At 45.2% G+C, this 17,822-nt stretch overlaps 1 protein-coding gene across 1 annotated transcript in view; it reads right to left on the bottom strand.

Annotated features, from left to right (window-relative positions):
* The window catches only part of josd1 (Josephin domain containing 1), a 50,968-nt gene extending 37,084 nt beyond the window's left edge, over window positions 1-13,884 (bottom strand). The window contains exon 1 of the mRNA XM_072271622.1: window positions 12,394-13,884. Within this exon, the coding sequence (XP_072127723.1) occupies window positions 12,394-12,569 (176 nt within the window). The 5' untranslated portion in view covers window positions 12,570-13,884. The remainder of the gene's footprint in view (window positions 1-12,393) is intronic.
* Between the last annotated feature and the right edge of the window lie 3,938 nt (window positions 13,885-17,822).

Below are 17,822 nucleotides of genomic sequence, written 5' to 3'. Positions count from 1 at the left end.
GTTAACATCTTAGTCCAAGTGTATGTTTTAACTCTTTTTATGTAAATGCCTGTAATAGGGGGAGGGGGTTGCTGCTCAAAGGGCCAAAAGGGTCTTCTCTGAGCTGCATCTCTAAACCAGTGGTTCCCAACCTTTTTATGCCAAGGACCAATACCATTAAAGCAAGGTGTCCGTGGACCACAGGTTGGGCACTCCTGCTCTTAGTAAATATTAAAATGAATCATGATTTAGTACATGGTGACATACATGTACTTTGATCTTTGAAATTCTAAAATCTGCACACCCAGTCAGTAATTGCTCTAATACCAACCCCAGGAAACTCAACTCATTCTATACTTCAAGTGAACTCTTTCACCACTCATACTTCCCTGTCACCCAGCTTGTTTTTGATTCACAATGCTACTAAACTCCCTATTGTTTACAGCTTGCCCCACCCTAACATCAAGGTTAAATTTCTACAAAGGCTAAATCTCCCAAATTTCTACAGATGTACCGTGGAGAGCATTCTAATGGGCTGCATCACTGTCTGGTATGTTGGGTGGGGGAGTCAATGCACAGGATTTAAGGACGCTGCAGTGTTGTAAAAACAGCCATCTCCATCATGGGCACTAGCCTCCGTAGTAACAAGGACGTCGTCAAAGAGCGATGCCTCTGAAAGACAGCACCCATTATTAAGGACCCCCATCACTCAGGACATGCCCTCTTCTCATTGCTACCATCAGGGAGGAGGTACCGGAGCCTGAAGGCACACACTCAATGATTCAGGAACAGCTTCTTCCCCTCTGCCATCTGATTTCTGAATGGACACTGAACCCATGAACATCACCTCTACTTTTGTTAGTTCCTTTATTTTTGCAGTCTATTATTATGTATTGCACTGTACCGCTACTACAAAGTTAACAAATTTCTAATTTTGTTAGAAAATTAGAAACCCTATTCTGATTCTGGGAAACTGACTGCTCTGTAATGGTTTTACCCAGAATTTCATTTTGAACAAAAATGTACACTTTGAAGGCTCCACAACTCACAAAACACTTTTGCACCCATATATGTTTGGAAATTTAAGGACAGTCCCTCTAGAATTTCCTCACTTACTTCCCTTAGAAACCCAAGATGTTTCCCACCTGGACCAAGTGATTTATCTGCTTTTAGGACAGTTATCCCTTTTATTAATTTCCAGCCACTTGAAAATCTCAAGTATAATTTCCTTTGTTGAAACTCCGTCATCTTCCTTATTGAAGACTGAAGTAAGTTGTTCATTTAGTACCTCAGCCATCTCCCTTTATGGGTAGATTTACACTCAGTGGCCACTTTATTAGGTACACCAGCCCGTTAATGCAAATATCTAATCAGCCGATCATGTGGCAGCAACTCAATACACAAAAGCATGCAGACATGGTCAAGAGGTTCAGTTGTTGTTCAGACCACAAGAAATATGATCTAAGTGACTTTGACTGGAATGATTGTTGGTGCCAGACAGGGTGGTTTGAGTAACTCAGGAACTGTTGATCATCTGGGGGTTTTACTCACAACTATCTCTAGAGTTTACAGAGAATGGTGTGGAAGAAAAGCAAAAACCCATAACCAGTCAATGTCAGCTCTGTGGGCGAAAATGCTTCGTTAATGAGGGGGCAGGGTCAGAGGATAATGGCCAGACTGATTCAAGCTGACAGGAAGGTGACAGTAACTCAAATAACCATGTGTTGCAACAGTGACGTGCCAAAAAATATTTCTGAACACACATGTTGAACCTTGAAGCGGATGAAGAGCAGAAGACCGTGAACAAACACAGTGGTCACTGAGTGCATTTTCTAGTCTTTGAACAGTCCCACCTCTTCTCTTTCAACATTTCACTTCCTATGACTATAGAATATTTTTGGGATCTTGTTTAAAAATACTCTCTGCCTCTCATTTCCTCTTTTTACATCCACTCTGAGTGTTCTGTAATGAGCTTGGTTCACACAAGTTTTGACACCATGGTATCTGTCATTTCTTCTTTTACCAGTTGCAATTTACTCTATCTTTTTGACTGTAGCTAAAACATCTCCACCACATAAAGGTGTCAACCGTTCAATTAAGAGTGTCCCTTTAATTGAGGGTTGATTCAAATTTATCTGGGCCTAAATATAACTCCTTCCAAATGACTACATTTACCTTTGAGTGACCCACACCTTTTCCCATAGTTATTCTGAAGCCCATTGATCACGATCGCTGTTTCCTATATGTTCCCCACTTCATTTCTTGGTTCATCTCCTAGAAATGTTTGTCAGTAGGACCAAAGAACTGATTGTAGACTTCAGAAAGGGCAAGACAAGGGAACAGACACCAGTCCTCGAAAGGGTCAGATGTGGAAAGACTGAGCAATTTCAAGTTCCTGGGAGTCAAACATCTGGCACAACATATCAATGAAACTACAAAAGGCATGACAACCCGAAACCTATATTTTATTGGGAGTTTGAGGGAGATTTGGTATGTCATCAAAAAAAAAAACTCAAATATTTCGACAGATGCACTGTGAAGAGCATTCTAACTGGCTGCATTACCGCCTGGTACAGGGGATAGGGAGCTACTGCACAGGATCAAAATAAGCTGCAGAGTTGTACATTTAGTCAGCTCCACCATGGGTAATAGCCTCCGTAGTATCCAGAACATCTTCAAGGAGTGATGCCTCAACAGGGGGGGGGGGGGGCATCCATCATTAAGGACCCCCCCCCCCCCCCCAATCACCCAGGGCATGTCTTGTTCTCATCACTACATCAGGAAGGAGGTACAGGAGCCTGAAGGCACACACCCAACAATTCAGGAACAGCTTCTTTCCCTCTGCAAACCAATTTTGAATGGACATTGAAATCATGAACACTACCTCAATACTTTTATTTTATACTACTTAATTAACTATTAAATCTATATTTACTGTAATTCAGTGGTCTCCAACCTCCGCGACGCGGACCGATACACTGCTGCAGAGAATGCAGTGGTGCAGCGGTAGTTGGAATGCACTCAGCACATCTTTCAGAAAAAAGCCGAAATAAACAAGCTAATTAATTAGCTGCCGCCCAGCACGTAAATGTCCTCTGATCTGGGCCGACATTTACGTGCTGGGTGGCACCTAATTAATTAGCTTGTTTATTTTGGCTTTTTTCTTAAAGATGCGCTGGGTGCGTTCTGACTACTGCTGCATCACTGCATTCTTCGCGGCAATGTATCGGTCTGCTGCCTGGAGGTTGGGACCACTGCTGTAATTAATAGTTTTTTCTTATTATGTTATTGCATTGTATTGCTGCCGCAAAGACAACAAATTTCACCACATATGCCAGTGACTTTAAACCCGATTCTTATTTGGGATTCCGTTTTGGTCCAAAAATCCAACAAGGAAATTCTGTAGAACACTCCAGAAATTCTACTCCATTTTGCCCCTCATTATGTCTGTAATGGATAGCTGAAGTTCATTAGTACTCTGACTTTTGCACATCTCTGCAGTTTTCTAAAGATTGAAGATTAGCTTTATTTGTAAATTGAAGAATCGAAACACAGTGAAATGCATTGTTTTGACGTAACGATCAACCTAGTGTGAGAACTGTGCTGGGGGCAGCCTGCAAGTGCCCAGCGCCAGCTCAGCATGCCCACAATTCACTAACCCTAACGCTTTGGAGTGTGGGAGGAAACTAGAGGACCCAGAAGACAATCCGTGCGGACCCCTTACGGACAGTGGCGGGAGTCGAACCCTGATTGATGACCGCTGTTGCTGTAAAGCGATCGCACTGACTGTGAAGCTACCGTGCCTCCTGCTAGCTCGATTATCTATTTCATTCCCAGCAGTTAGGAATTTCACCAGCCTGTTTCCTTTCAGTCTATTATTATTCCCATCACTATTCACTCTGCCTCCAAGATTTGTGTCATTACAAATATAGAACAGAAACGTCTCAGTATAATTGCTCCTCTATTGTTTCTCCATTCTAAACACACAGATTGAATCCTTGATTACTCCAGGACATCCTCTCTCCAGCTCTACAGTGTTCTCAAGTAATACCACTACGCCCTCTTCTTCCTTCCCCACCGTTTGCTGAACAACGTGTATACAAAAATATTTAGAAACCATAATTTTCTTTTTAGCCAGTTCTTTGTTATTGCCAGTGTTGTAACCTCATATGGTAAATTGTCTCTGCAACTTCCCAATCTTGTTTAATACAGCTCTCACTATTACGTGCCCTCACTGTCAACAGATCCCCAAATCTTTGCAATATCAAAAAACTTCTGATTTCTTGTTGTCCTCTTCTGATCCTATTTTCCTACGTGTGTGCCCCTGCAAAATTAGCTTAAGCATCTCCGAATGCCCATCCTGTGAGGACATTGCATCTCCAAAGAGCTGGACTAATCAGTCTGGTTAATGTAGGTTCCATCAGTCTCCACCCTTTTTTGTTGCTGCCTGCGTGATTTGTTGGGGTTGTTTTTTGTGCCGGGGAGGGGGTTTGATGTTTTTCTTTGAGTGGGTTCCATGACTTTCTTTTTTTCATGACTGCCTGTGGGGAAAACAAATCTCAGGGTTGTATACTGCATACGTAATTTAGTAATAAATATACTTGGACTCTTTGAAGCAGACTGAGACCTGGTGCCAGTGTTCCAGAAATAAAAATCACTCACTCATGGACGAACTCTCCCACTGCAGTTAACCGTGTTAGCCTCTGGCTTTTTTTTTTAAAAACAGGGAGTAATCCCAACATTTAACTACCTTTGAAGTCCCATTTCTTTCTTAATCCTCAAAAATTACATGCTGGATCTTAATATTTTTCTACCTATGGAGATGGCATGGATGTGGACATTCTTTGTCTGGTAATTCTGCCGTGGTGGTTTGCATATTCTCAAGCACACTCTGATATGAAGCACAGATCAAAAACCACAAGAAACAGAAGCAGATTTAGGCCTTGTGTCTGCCCTGCCATGTCATTATGGCTGATTTATTATCCCTCTCAACCCCATTCTCCTGCCTTCTCCCCGTAACCTCTGATGCCCTGACTAATCAAAAACCAATAACTTCTGCTTTAAATATACCTAATGACTTGGCCACCACAGTGGTCTGTGGCGATGAGTTCTAGATTCAACACCTTCTGGCCAAAGAGATTCCTCCTCTGCACCTCTGTTCTAAAAGGACATCCTTCTATTCTGAGGCTGTGCCATCTGGTTCTGGACTCCCCCACTACAGGAAACACCCTCTCTATGTCCACTCTACCTAAGCCTTTCAACACACGATTGGTTTCAACGAGATTCCTCCCTCATTCTTCTAAACTCCAGTGAGTACAGGCCCAGAGTCATCAAACACGCTTCATACATTAACCCTGTGATTCCTGGAATAATTCCTGTAAATTAACCTAGCATTCTTCAATGAGTTGGCTTGATCCCTACTGATTATTTTTGTAGCTTGTTGTGAAATGGAGAAGCATCCAGCTGGTGCCTCAACGACAACGTTAAACAATGCCCTTTAACCAAGGAAATTTTTGCTGCACAGAACTCATAAGGTATAGATCACTCATCGTGTAAATGAATGGGTTCTGTTCTTGCGGATGTCCTGTTAAAGAGGTGGACAATAGGTACTTTGTCAGTAAAGGTGTCAAAGGGTAGAAGGCAGGTGAATGGAGTTGAGAGGAATAACGTCAGTCATGATCGAACAGCGGAGGAGTCTGTATGACCTAATTCTGCTTCAATTTCTCATGGTCTTATGGTTTAAGCCTCGCAGCAAACTTCTACAAATGTTTTTTTTTCTCTTTTTGGCTATGACCCTGATTGGGACATCATCCCCCTACATTATTTCAAAAATACTTTTCAAAGTTTTGCTGGGAGATTTTTTCCCTTTTACATCCAACAGTGTTGAGAACAGGGCTATGGCTTAATACCTAACTTAAAATGTAGCAGCTCCAACAGCCAAAGCTGGTCTCTGTAGCAGAACTTGAATCTAAGAGCTTCTGTCGAAGCTCGGATTTGGCAGGGGGATGGGGGGGGTGGTGGAGGAGAGAATGAAAGATGCTGAGTCTCAACCAACAATACTCTAGGAGTATATGCAAGATTTAGAGCAGGAGGCAAAGGTAAATGAGTTTGAAAATGTTGATAGCAGTAGTGCAGGCAGAAATTGTATCAATATTTGGATTGTTTTCCAGAGACAAAATGGTTAAAAAAGAGAATAAAACATACACGAGAACTGATGGAGGTGTACAAGATACTAAGGGGCACAGATCAAGTGGGTAGTCAAAGACTTTTTTTTCCCAGGGGTGGAAAAGGCTAATACCATAGGGCATAATTTTAAGGTGATTGGTGGAAAGCACAGGAGAATATCAGAGGTAAGTTCTTTGTACAGAGGGTGAAGAGGTGTTGGTAGAAGCAGATAACTGGGGGCACTTAAGAAACTTAGACACATGGAAGATAGAAAAATGGAGGGCTATGTAGGACGGAGGATTAGATTGATCTTAGAGTTGGTTAAAAGGTCGGCACAGCATCATTGGCCAAAGAGCCTGTACTATGCTGTGGTGCTCTATGGATCCTATGAACTGTGTGTACATAGTAAGACAAGGTAGCCCTGAGGACAGAATAACAAGGCTTTCAAAGAACATTTGTTCATTATGTGCTATGTCATTCCCATGACTATGATTGTTCTTGACAAATTTTTCTGCAGAAGTAGTTTGCCATCACTGCCTTCTGGGCAGTGTCTTTACAAGACGGGTGACCCCAGCCATTATCAATACCCTTCAGAGAATGCCTGCCTGGCGTCAGTGGTAGCATAACCAAGACTTGTGATATGCTCATATGACCATCCACCACCTGCTCCTACGGCTTCATGTGACCCTGATCGGGGGGGCTAAGCAGGTGCTACAACTTGCCCAAGGGTGACCTGCAGACAAGCGGAGGGAAGGAGCGACTTACACCTTTGTTGGCAGCGATGCACCTCCACCACAAGAACATTAATCAAAATAAACTGACCGGCCAAAAAAAAAAGAGGTCTCAGGAGTTAATAGATGTTCAGATAAGCAGTTGGGCTTACAGGCCTCAGGTAGAACTATAAGCAAATTCTAGAGTTTAGGGTTTTGCCAAACTAAGGCAAACTGCCTATGTGGGATATCTTTGCTGGAAAGGATTATTGCTGCTTGTTTTTCCATCAAGGGAGAAGGAAGATGTGTGCATAATAAAGAACTTCAGTTCCCAGTGGACAATGCGAGGAGTTCACCTGGAATTGGAAGCTACAATGGTGACCTGGTTGCGCGGGCAAGAGTTAAGCAGCAGTTCAGTAATAAAATGCTCTAAGGTAAACCCACACCATGTTTGTCTTTATAAAGAAAAAACACATGTTCGAAAGACGTGATGTATATGCGGTGATCTGAATTGAGAGGAATTCACAGAAGGTTCAATAGAGGGTATCGGAAGTTACATATGGGGCATGACAAAGCCTGAAAGAGAATAACTCTCAGGGTTTGGATACTGGGAAGCAGTGCTGTTCAAAGAATATGGGGTGGACGGGTGTCCAGGACAGAACTGGTTTGGCTGAGTTTGTCTATGAAAGCTGTTGGTTGGGAAGCCATTCAAGATTGCATCAAGAGTCAGTGGAATGTGAGCTTCAATAACAGATGGGTTGAGGCTGGACATGGAATGACGCGCTGATGAAAAGTGGCAGACTTCCTGATGCACAATTAGGAAGACAACTCATGTGCAAAATAAATGCTAGGCCTTGCTGGCCCAGACAAACTGTGGAGAGGACGTTTCTTATAGTGGGGGGAGTCCAGGACAGGAAGGTACAGCTTCAGAATACGAGGACCTCCCCTTTAGAACAAAGATGAGGAAGAATTTTTTTAGCCAGGGGGTTGTAAATCTGTGGAGGTAAAGACATTGAGTATATTTAAAGCGGAGGTTAATAGGTTCTTGATTAGTAAGGGCATCAAAAGGCTACGGGATAAATGCAGGAGAATGGGTTGAGGATAATAAATCAGCCATGATGGAATGGCTGAGCAGACTTGATGAGCTGAAAGGCCCAATTCTGCTCCTGTGTCTTATAGTCTTAAGGCTATTTCCTCATAGTACTAAACTTAGGAGGATGAGGGGCACAGGAATGACCTTACCAACAAATCCCTCCTATCTAGTGACCATTTAACCTACGGGCCAGTGCCTCTTTAGACTGTGTGAGGAGGCTGAGGCACCCGGGGAAGACCCACGTATTCCACAGGGAGAGTGTACAGGCTTATTTTAGAGAGGCGCCGGAATTGTACTCCAAACGCCCTGAGCTGTGGTAGCAGCGTGCTGGCCGCGATGCTACTGTGGCACCAAGGTGGAGGTTAATAGGTCCCTGATTAGTCAGGGCATGACGGGATATGGGGAGAAGGCAAGAGAATGGGGTTGAGAGAGAGAAAATGGATCAGCCATGATGAAATGGTGGAGCAGACTCGATGGGCCAAATGGCATGGTTCTGCTCCTACATCTTATGGCCTCATGTCACAAATACCACCCTGACTTAGAGATATTTAACTATAAACAGGAGAAAGCGCAGATGCTGGAAACCCAAAGCAACACACGCAAAACGCTGGAGGAACTCAGCAGGTCGGGCAGCGTCTCTGGAAATGAATGAACAGTCGATGTTTCGGACCAAGGCCCTACTTCAGGACTGGAAAGGAAGGGGGATGATGCCAGATGGGTGGGGGGGAGGGAAGGAGGATAGCTGGGTGGTGATATTCCTTTGCTGTTGCTGGGTCTAATTTCTGGAGCTCATTCTTCAATAGAGCGCCTTCACTAACACAGATCTGCAGGATCTAAGAAGGCAATGCGTTATCATCTCCTCTTGAGTAATCAAAGGCAGCCAATAGAAGCCTACTCTCCCCCCCCCCATCCACAGCTAGAGATGTGCATATTTATTTTAAATTTCCTGTAAAATAGGAGGCCATTTGGCCTATCAAGTCAATGTATGTTCTCAGACCAATATCCTGGGTATGCAGGAATAGCTAATCTTTGATCTTACAGGTGCTGTCTATGTGGAGTTTGCAGAGGCTTCCTGTGGCCTCCTGGGTTTTTCCTGGCTGCTCGTGTTTTCCCCACGTTGAAAAAACATGGTGATAAGGTAGTTGCAAATTACACCTGGGGCAGGAAAAACAAAGGGGAGTTGATCAGCGCATGAAAGAGAATAGCACCAGGGGAATGGCACTGCTGTGCTGGCATAGACCCAATGGGTTGAATGATCCCCTTCTCTGCTAGAACGTGTAAAACGAAGGCCTTTTGGCAGAGGGGAAATCTTTGGCCTGCTGATTGATTAGATGGTGGGGATGGGACTGATGTGGAACTGAAGAAAAACTTTTCCAGTGCAGGTCTCAACTCACAACCTAACAAGATTATGGGGCAGAAACCCTTGCCACATATAAAAAGGAGGCGCTGAATACTCAAGACCATAATCTGTAAAGCAATGAGGTGAGAGTTGGGTAGTTTGATTAATTAAATTGGGCCGAACGAACACACGGGGCCAAATAGTTTTCTTCCGCACTGTCTTTTTCTATGATTTAAGATCAAAGTTTACCCCGCGATTTCGCTTCTCATTCATACCTCCTTTGTGGTGCCACAGTAACGTGGCAGTTGGCGTGATGCTATCAGAGTTCAGAGTTCAATTCTGATGCCGGCTACAAGAAATCTGTACATCCTTCCCATGAAAGCACGGGTTTCCTCTGGGTGCTCTGGTTTTCTCCCACGTTCCACAGACATACCAGTTAGTAGCTTAATTGGTCATTGTAAGTTGTCCTGTGATTAGGCTAGGGTTAAATAGGTGGGTTGTTAAGCAGTGTGTCTCACTGGGCCGGAAGGGCTTGTTCCACACAGTATCTTTAAATAGATATCGAGGGAAGAGGAGAAGGGAGGGAAAGAGAGCACAGGAATATGAATGGACACTGAGCACAGAGTGTGGAGAACACAAAAAAACAAGGGATGGAGGAAAACAGGAAGTTGAATAATTCTTTCTCTAAGCAATACCCTGAGGTGCCTTGGGTCACTGCTGTCTGTTACAGACACAGTGTGCATTGTAGATTCTGATTTGCTAAAAAGGTGCTGGCAAAACACAGTCACAAGCAGAAATAAGGGAGCATTGGAAGAGCAGCAAAGAGGTCAGATAATGGTAATCTGAAAAAGCTGGAAACGCTCATCAGGTCAAACGGTATCAGTGATGAGCAAGCAGAATCGGCATTTCATGAAATTTCCCGATGAAAAGTCATCAGCCTGGAAAGTTATTTCTCCCTCTACAGATGGAATCAACCTGAATATTTCCAAGATTTTCTGATTTTATATCAGATATTATATTTGATTAGACACATTTCGGCCTTCTGGACCCAACAATGAATTCAACTACTCCAAGTAATCACTCTTTCCAGGCTGGTGGCTCATTTCCAGGGCTCAGTGCTTTTTCTTATCCTCTCTGCTGGCAATTTCAGATTTCACTGCTCACATTCAGCACCTTTGTTATTCCAGTTATTCGCCATCTTCTAGATCAGGGGTACCCAACCTGGGGTCCACAAACCCACTGGTTAATGATAGGGGTCCATGGCATAAAAAAGATTGGGACCCCCTGTTCCAGCTGGACTATTACTACTTACATCATTCACTGTCTCCTGATCACACAATCAATATCATCTCTTTCATTCGCCCCATTCTTCTCTGCAAAGTAACATGTTTTCTTTTGATTTCAAATTCAGATTAAAGATTAAAATAAATGAATGCTAACCCTCTCACCATATGTACAGGGGAAGCGTGGCAGCATTGGGATGAGTGTATTACAGTGCCCCTTCCAAGAGGACCTTGTCGTTGGGTTCGGAGGCTTGCGCGCCTCAGTGACCTGGAGGGCAATGTTGGCTGGAATCAAGGCCTTTGTCCTTTGGCTCTGGGTAAGGTCACCCATGCCAAACAGGTCAAAGGGTAGAGGCCAGACTAAGAGTGGTCCACCGGTCCTCCAGGGTCAGGGGTTCAGCTCTGACTGGTCAAAATTAAAAGTAGTTGTGACAGAAACATCAATGAAGGAACCTTCGATACAGACGGAGATGGAGGACCTCCATTGCTGTCCGAAACGCCAGCGGCGTGGCGGGCAGTAAATAACTATAACAGTGTCAGCGACCTTGGTTCAATTCCTACCGACGTCTGCGAGCAGCCTGTACGTTTTCCCCATGGGTTTCCTCCAGGTGCTCCGGTTTCCTCCCAATATTCCACAGACGCACGGGTTGGTAGGTTAGTTGGTCACGTGGGTGTGATTGGGCAGTGCCAGCTCATGGGCTGGAGGGACCTGTTATCGTGCTGTATCCCCACAAAAGGTAAATAAACGTGTACGCACACCCAACGCTCTTGGCTTTTAATTCTAATTCTTTGCATCAGCAGTATTTTGCTTTCACTTCCTCGTGCGCTATAAGTTGCTTTTGAAACATCACTGAAATGACAAAGCAACATACACACACACACACACACAAACTGCTGGAGGAGCTCAGCAGGCCAGGCAGCATCTACGGAAATGAATAAACAGTCCGACAGTTCAGCCAAGATGCTTCTTCAGGACTGAGAAGGGGGGAGACGCCAGAATAAAAAGGTGGGGGTGAGGGGAAAGAGGCTAGCTGGAAGGTGATAGGTGAAGGCAGGGCGGGTGGGAAAGGTAAAGGTCTGGAGAGGAAGGAATCTGACAGAAGAGGAGAGTGGACCGTAGGAGAAAGGGGAGGGGAACCACGGGGAAGTGAAAGGCAGGTGAGGAGAGCTAAAAGCCAGAGTGGGGAATAAGACAAGGGGAGGGGGAAGGATTTTTTTTTAAACTGGCAGGAGAAATCAACTTTCATGCCATCGGGTTTGGGGCTATCGGGACGGAATACAAGGTGCTGCTCCTCCACCCCCAGGGTGACCTCATCTTGGCACAAACGGTGGGGTCGTGGACCGACATGTCGCAATGGAAATGGGAATCAGAATTGAAGTGCTTGGCCACCGGGAAGTTCCACTTTTGGCGGACAGAGTGTAGCTGAGATGTACCATGGGGGGGGGAGAAAGGACTTGAATTTTTTAAAAAACACCTTTAAGACAAACCAAAACAACTTTAACTCAGTGAGGACTATTGAAGTTCAATCCATACAAGAACTTCATGATTAGGAGCTCTTTAACATCTACCCTAGAAAGATGATGGAATCTGGGTTTATATTTTTTCCCCCAAAAAAGGCAGCACTTTTCAGTGAAATCCTTTCAAATTACACTAAGAGAGTACAAAGCACATCACCGGAATGTAATTTGAACCCACTATCTTCTGCTTTTCAGCTCCTCACTGGGTAATGGTCAATCTGAGCATAATCATTACACAGCAACTCCACAATTTAACCTACATACAAACAGGATTCAGACACGTCCCCTCCCTTCTGTTTCAAGTACCTCTGAAAAATCTCCTGCAGCGTCTCACGGGTGAATGCCCTCCCATCCTGGAAGACATTGTTGAGAGCGTGAAGCGCACACAGCTCCCTCCTCTGCTTCTCGTGGTAAATCAAAGTGGGCGGCTGCACTTCAGAGTCCAGTTTTAACTTGTCTCCTTTCCAGGGGACGCAGCTCATTTTTCAGTTCAGTAAAGCGAACTGTCTGAAGGGTGGCCAAGCTTCAAGGAAAGGTACACCCCAACCACAGTTCACATTCCAGGACCCTTATAGTCATGTTAAGACTTCTGAGCAGTAACACTGATTATCTTCACAATTCCACAGCATTCAGACAAAAGCTGAGACATTCAAAACCTCGTCATGGTGACTTTCTCGTTCTTAAAAAATATACTGCTTGACTCCAATGAAGAAAGGTCATAAATTAGAAGAATCTTTTAAGGACACTTTCCTCCAACAAAGAGAAAGCTTAAGACGGAAGTCAGTGTTCTGTTCCCAGCAGGTTAGCCATTCCAATGCTGTATCTATAATCTCTCAATAAGGCTTTTGTTGCGAGAATATTCTTAGTTGCAGAGGGATCTGTCTTTCTTGTTGCATTCTTCTCAGATGTTTAGACCATCCCATTGATCGACCTTGGTAGCTTCTGTGCTTGTTCCTGTGGTTGACATGCCCTGGGACTTCAACAGGGTCTTCCTGATAGCCTCAGCTCACCCTGGGACTCCACCTCCTCCACTGTAAAAACACTACGTTCCCCCTCTGCTCTGGGACCCAAACTAGGATCACTAACTACAGAGAATGTTCTGGAACTGCCCACTACGCTGGCAATTGCTCTTGGGATCTCCTTCCACATCAGCGCACCACCCCTCCCCCCTGGGAATCAGTCTCGGGACTCTCCCCCCCTCCCCTGGTGGTCACGCTGGGGACCCCTCGGGAACTGCTATCGGCCCTTCTCCTCCCTAGGGATCTCACTATCGATTGGGGATCACTCCGTGGACCCCACTCTCACCATATAGTACCCACTACACTCCCCTGGGAATCAACCACTCTCCCCTGGGTTCACTGGGGGGGGGAGGCACCCCACTCTCCGATGGACTCAGGTTTCACTCTTGGGACAACCCCCCACCCTCCTGTCCTTGGAATCACTATAGGATCCTGCTTTGTTCCGTGCACGGCCACGCTGGGAACCCTCAGTCCTTAACCTTGGGAGGCACAATAGGATCCCTGCTTTGCCCCGCTGTTAGACTCCACCAGTGTGTTCCCGGAGTCGCTCTGCGCCCTGGGATCCTCCTGTGCGCCGTCCAGTCTTACGGCAGCAGGGACTCCAGCCTCCGTCGCACGGCCGACCCCAGGCCGTCAGTCGGTCGGACCCACGCACCAGTCTTCCGCCGCAGAAGGGAAGAAGGACTGAGCCCCCGCAATCCACCGAGCGCAACACACACACCGACAGCCCAAGACACCAGGCGCCGCGCCGCCGCCGCCGCCTGCGCACTACGTCAGCCCCACACACGGTCGCAGTGACGTCACCCGGTAGGGGGAAACATCGCGGCACCAATCGTGTCGACGTCATCACGCCGACACCCGGAGTCCCGCCCCCATCTGGTTCTGTTTGGTATCGCTCTGTCTATTTGATAAAAGTTTCGGCCAACTAATGTATGCAAAACACAGCCGAGAAGTAATAAACATTTTAGCTGTTATTTAAACAGCTGCCAGGGGCTTATCCTTATAACAATACTGGTGTTGGGCCGAAGTACGTGTTTCACTGACAACGACTTTCTTCTAATATAGCAACTTTAAATACCAAAGCATCCCAAGGCATTTCACAGGAAAACTTTACGAGGACTGTATTGTAGGGTTGGAGGAGCGTGTGCAAGTTGTAAAACTTTGTAAGATGTAAAAAGAGGGAGATTTTTAAAACTGAGTATCTCTTAACCAGTAGCCAATTCAGGGCAGCAAACGGAAGGCCGATGGGAGAAAAAGACACAACATATTAGGAAGCAGGCAACCCAAAAAATGCTAGAGGAACTCATCACGCCAGGAAGCATCTGTGGAGGAAAACAAACAGTCGAAGTTTCTGGCTGTGGTTCTTAATTAAGACGCTTCTAATTACCTCAATTTTTTTAAAAGCAGAACAATGGAATCCAGGGAACAAGAGAAAAACAGACACAAACACAGATCCGGATGCTGGAAATCCTAAGTAACGCACACAAAATTGCTGGAGGAATTCAGCAGATCAGGTAGCATCTGTGGAGAGGAGTAAACTGTCAACCTTTTGGGCTGAGACCCTTTGTCATATAAAAGCACAGGTGAGGATTTCAGCAACAGATAAGCTGAGGGAAAGAACTGGACAGGTACGGAGATGAACTCAGATGGTCTTGGTGATGGAATAGAAATTAAAGCCACACAGGCTCAGAAGGGTAAGGAAAGGAAGAGGATGGCAGCAGTGATAGGGGTCTCTATAGTTAGGAGGTCAGACGGGCAATTCTGTGGATGCAGGAAAGAAGCATGGATGGTAGTTTACCTCCCAGGTGCCAGGGTCCTGGATGTTTCTGATCACGTCCACGATATCCTGAAGTGGGAAGGAGAATAGCCAGAGGTTGTGGTACATATTGGTACCAACGACATAGGTAGGAAAAGGGAGGAGGTCCTGAAAGCAGTCTACAGGGAGTTAGGAAGGAAGTTGAGAAGCTTCTCGGGATTACTGCCTGTGCCACGTGACAGTGAGTATAGGAATAGAGTGAAGTGGAGGATAAATGTCTAGTTGAGGGATTGGAGCAGGGGGCAGGGATTCAGATTCCTGGATCCTCTTTTGGTGCAGGTGTGACCTGTACAAAAAGGACGGGTTGCACGAATCCCAGAGGGACCAATTTCCTGGCGGGGAGGTTTGCTAAGGCTACTGGGGAGAGTTTAAACTAGAATTGCTGGGGGGATGGGAACCAAACTGAAGAGAAGGAGGAAGTTGGCTCACAAATCGAGAATGTTTGGAGACAGTGCGAGAGGGAGGATAGGCAGCTGATGAAGGGACGTGCTCAGACCCATGGTTTGAGATGTGTCTATTTTAATGCAAGGAGTATTATGAACAAAGCGGATGAGCTTAAAGTATGGATCAGTACTTGGAGCTAGGATGTTGTGGCCATTACAGAGACTTGGATGGCTTAGGGGCAGGAATGGTTACTTAAAGTGCCAGGCTTTAGATGTTTCAGAAAGGACAGGGAAGGAGGCAAAAGAGGTGGGGGCGTAGCACTGTTGATCAAAGAAGAGTCACGGCTGCAGAAAAGGAGGAAGTCATGGAGGAATTGTCTATGGAGTCTCTATGGGTGGAAGTTAGGAACAAGAAGGGGTCAATAACCTTACTGGGTGTTTTTATAGACCACCCAATAGTAGCAGGGACATCAAGGAGCAGATAGGAAAACAGATTCTGGAATGGTGTAATAATAACAGGGTTGTTGTGCTGGGAGATTTTAATTTCCCAAATATTCATTGACATCTCCCTAGAGCAAGGGTTTAGATAGGGTGGAATTTGTTAGGTGTGTTCAAGAAGATTAAGCCTACAAGAGGAGAGGCTGTATTTGATCTGGTATTGGGAAGTGAACCTGGTCAGGTGTCAGATCTCTCAGTGCAAGAGCATTTTGGAGATAGTGATCATAATTCTATCTCCTTTACCATAGCATTGAGAGGGATAGGAACAGACAAGTCAGGAAAGCGCTTAATTGGAGTAAGGGGAAATATGAGGCTATAAGGCAGGAACTTGGAAGCATAAATTGGAAACAGATGTTCTCAGGGAAATGTACAGAAGAAAGGTGGCAAATGTTCAGGGGATATTTGCATGGAGTTCTGCATAAGTACATTCCAATGAGACAAGGAAAGGATGGTAGGGTACAGGAACCATGGTGTACAAAGGCTATTATAAATCTAGCCAAGAAGAAAAAAGCTTATGAAAGGTTCAAAAAACTAGGTAATGATAGAGATTTAGAAGATTATAAGGCTAGCAGGAAGGAGCTTAAGAATGAAATTAGGAGAGCCAGAAGGGGCCATAAGAAGGCCTTGGTGGACAGGATTAAGGAAAACCCCAAGGCGTTCTACAAGTATGTGAAGAGCAAGAGGATAAGGTGTGAGAGAACAGGACCAATCAAGTGTGACAGTGGAAAAGTGTGTATGGAACTGGAGGAGATAGCAGAGGTACTTAATGAATACTTTGCTTCAGTATTCACTACAGAAAAGGAGCTTGGTGATTGTAGGGATGACTTACAGCGGACTGAAAAGCTTGAACATTATAGATATTAAGAAAGAGGATGTGCTGGAGCTTTTGGAAAGCATCAAGTTGGGTAAGTCTGGGGAACGGACGAAATGTACCCCAGGCTACTGTGGGAGTCGAGGGAGGAGATTGCTGAGCCTCTGGTGATGATCTTTGCATCATCAATGGGGACAGGAGAGGTTCCAGAGGATTGGAGGGTTGCAGGTGTTGTTCCTTTATTCAAGAAAGGGAGTAGAGATAGCCCAGGAAATTATAGACCAGTGAGTCTTACTTCAGTGGTTGGTAAGTTGATGGAAAAGATCCTGAGGGGCAGGATTTATGAACATTTGGAGAGGCATAATATGATAAGGAGTAGTCAGGATGGCTTTGCCAAAGACGGGTTGTGCCTTACGAGTCTGATTGAATTTTTTGAGGATGTGACTAAACACATTGATGGAGGTAGCACATTAAATGTAGTGTGTATGGATTTCAGCAAGGCACTTGATAAGGTACCCCATGCAAAGCTTATTGAGAAAGTAAGGAGGCATGGGATCCAAGGGAACATTGCTTTGTGGATCCAGAACTGGCTTGCTCACAGAAGGCAAAGAGTGGTTGTAGACGGGTCATATTCTGCATGGAGGTCGGTGACCAGTGGTGTGCCTCAGAGATCTGTTCTGGGACCCCTGCTCTTTGTGATTTTTATAAATGACCTGGATGAGGAAGTGGAGGGATGGGTTAGTAAATTTGCTGATGATGCAAAGGTTGGGGGAGTTGTGGATAGTGTGGAGGGCTGTCAGAGTTTACAGCGAGACATTGATAGGATGCAAAACTGGGCTGAGAAATGACAGTTGGAATTCAACCCAGATAAGTGTGAGGTGGTTCATTTTGGTAGGTCAAATATGACGGCAGAATATTGTACTAATGGTAAGACTCTTGGCAGTGTGGAGGATCAGAGGGATCTTGGGGGCCGAGTCCATAGGACACTCAAAGCTGCTGTGCAGGTTGACTCTGTGGCTAAGAAAGCATATGGTGCATTGGCCTTCATCAACCGTGGGACTGAGTTTAAGAGCTGAGAGGTAATGTTGCAGCTTTATAAGACACTGGTCAGACCCTGCTTGGAGTACTGTGCTCACTTCTGGTCGCCTCACTAGAGGAAGGATGTGGAAACCATAGAAAGGGTGCAGAGGAGATTTACAAGGATGTTG

This window comes from Mobula birostris, chromosome 11, assembly GCF_030028105.1.
Source record: "Mobula birostris isolate sMobBir1 chromosome 11, sMobBir1.hap1, whole genome shotgun sequence".
Taxonomy (NCBI): Eukaryota; Metazoa; Chordata; class Chondrichthyes; order Myliobatiformes; family Myliobatidae; genus Mobula; species Mobula birostris.
This window is presented reverse-complemented; position numbering and strand designations above follow the sequence as displayed.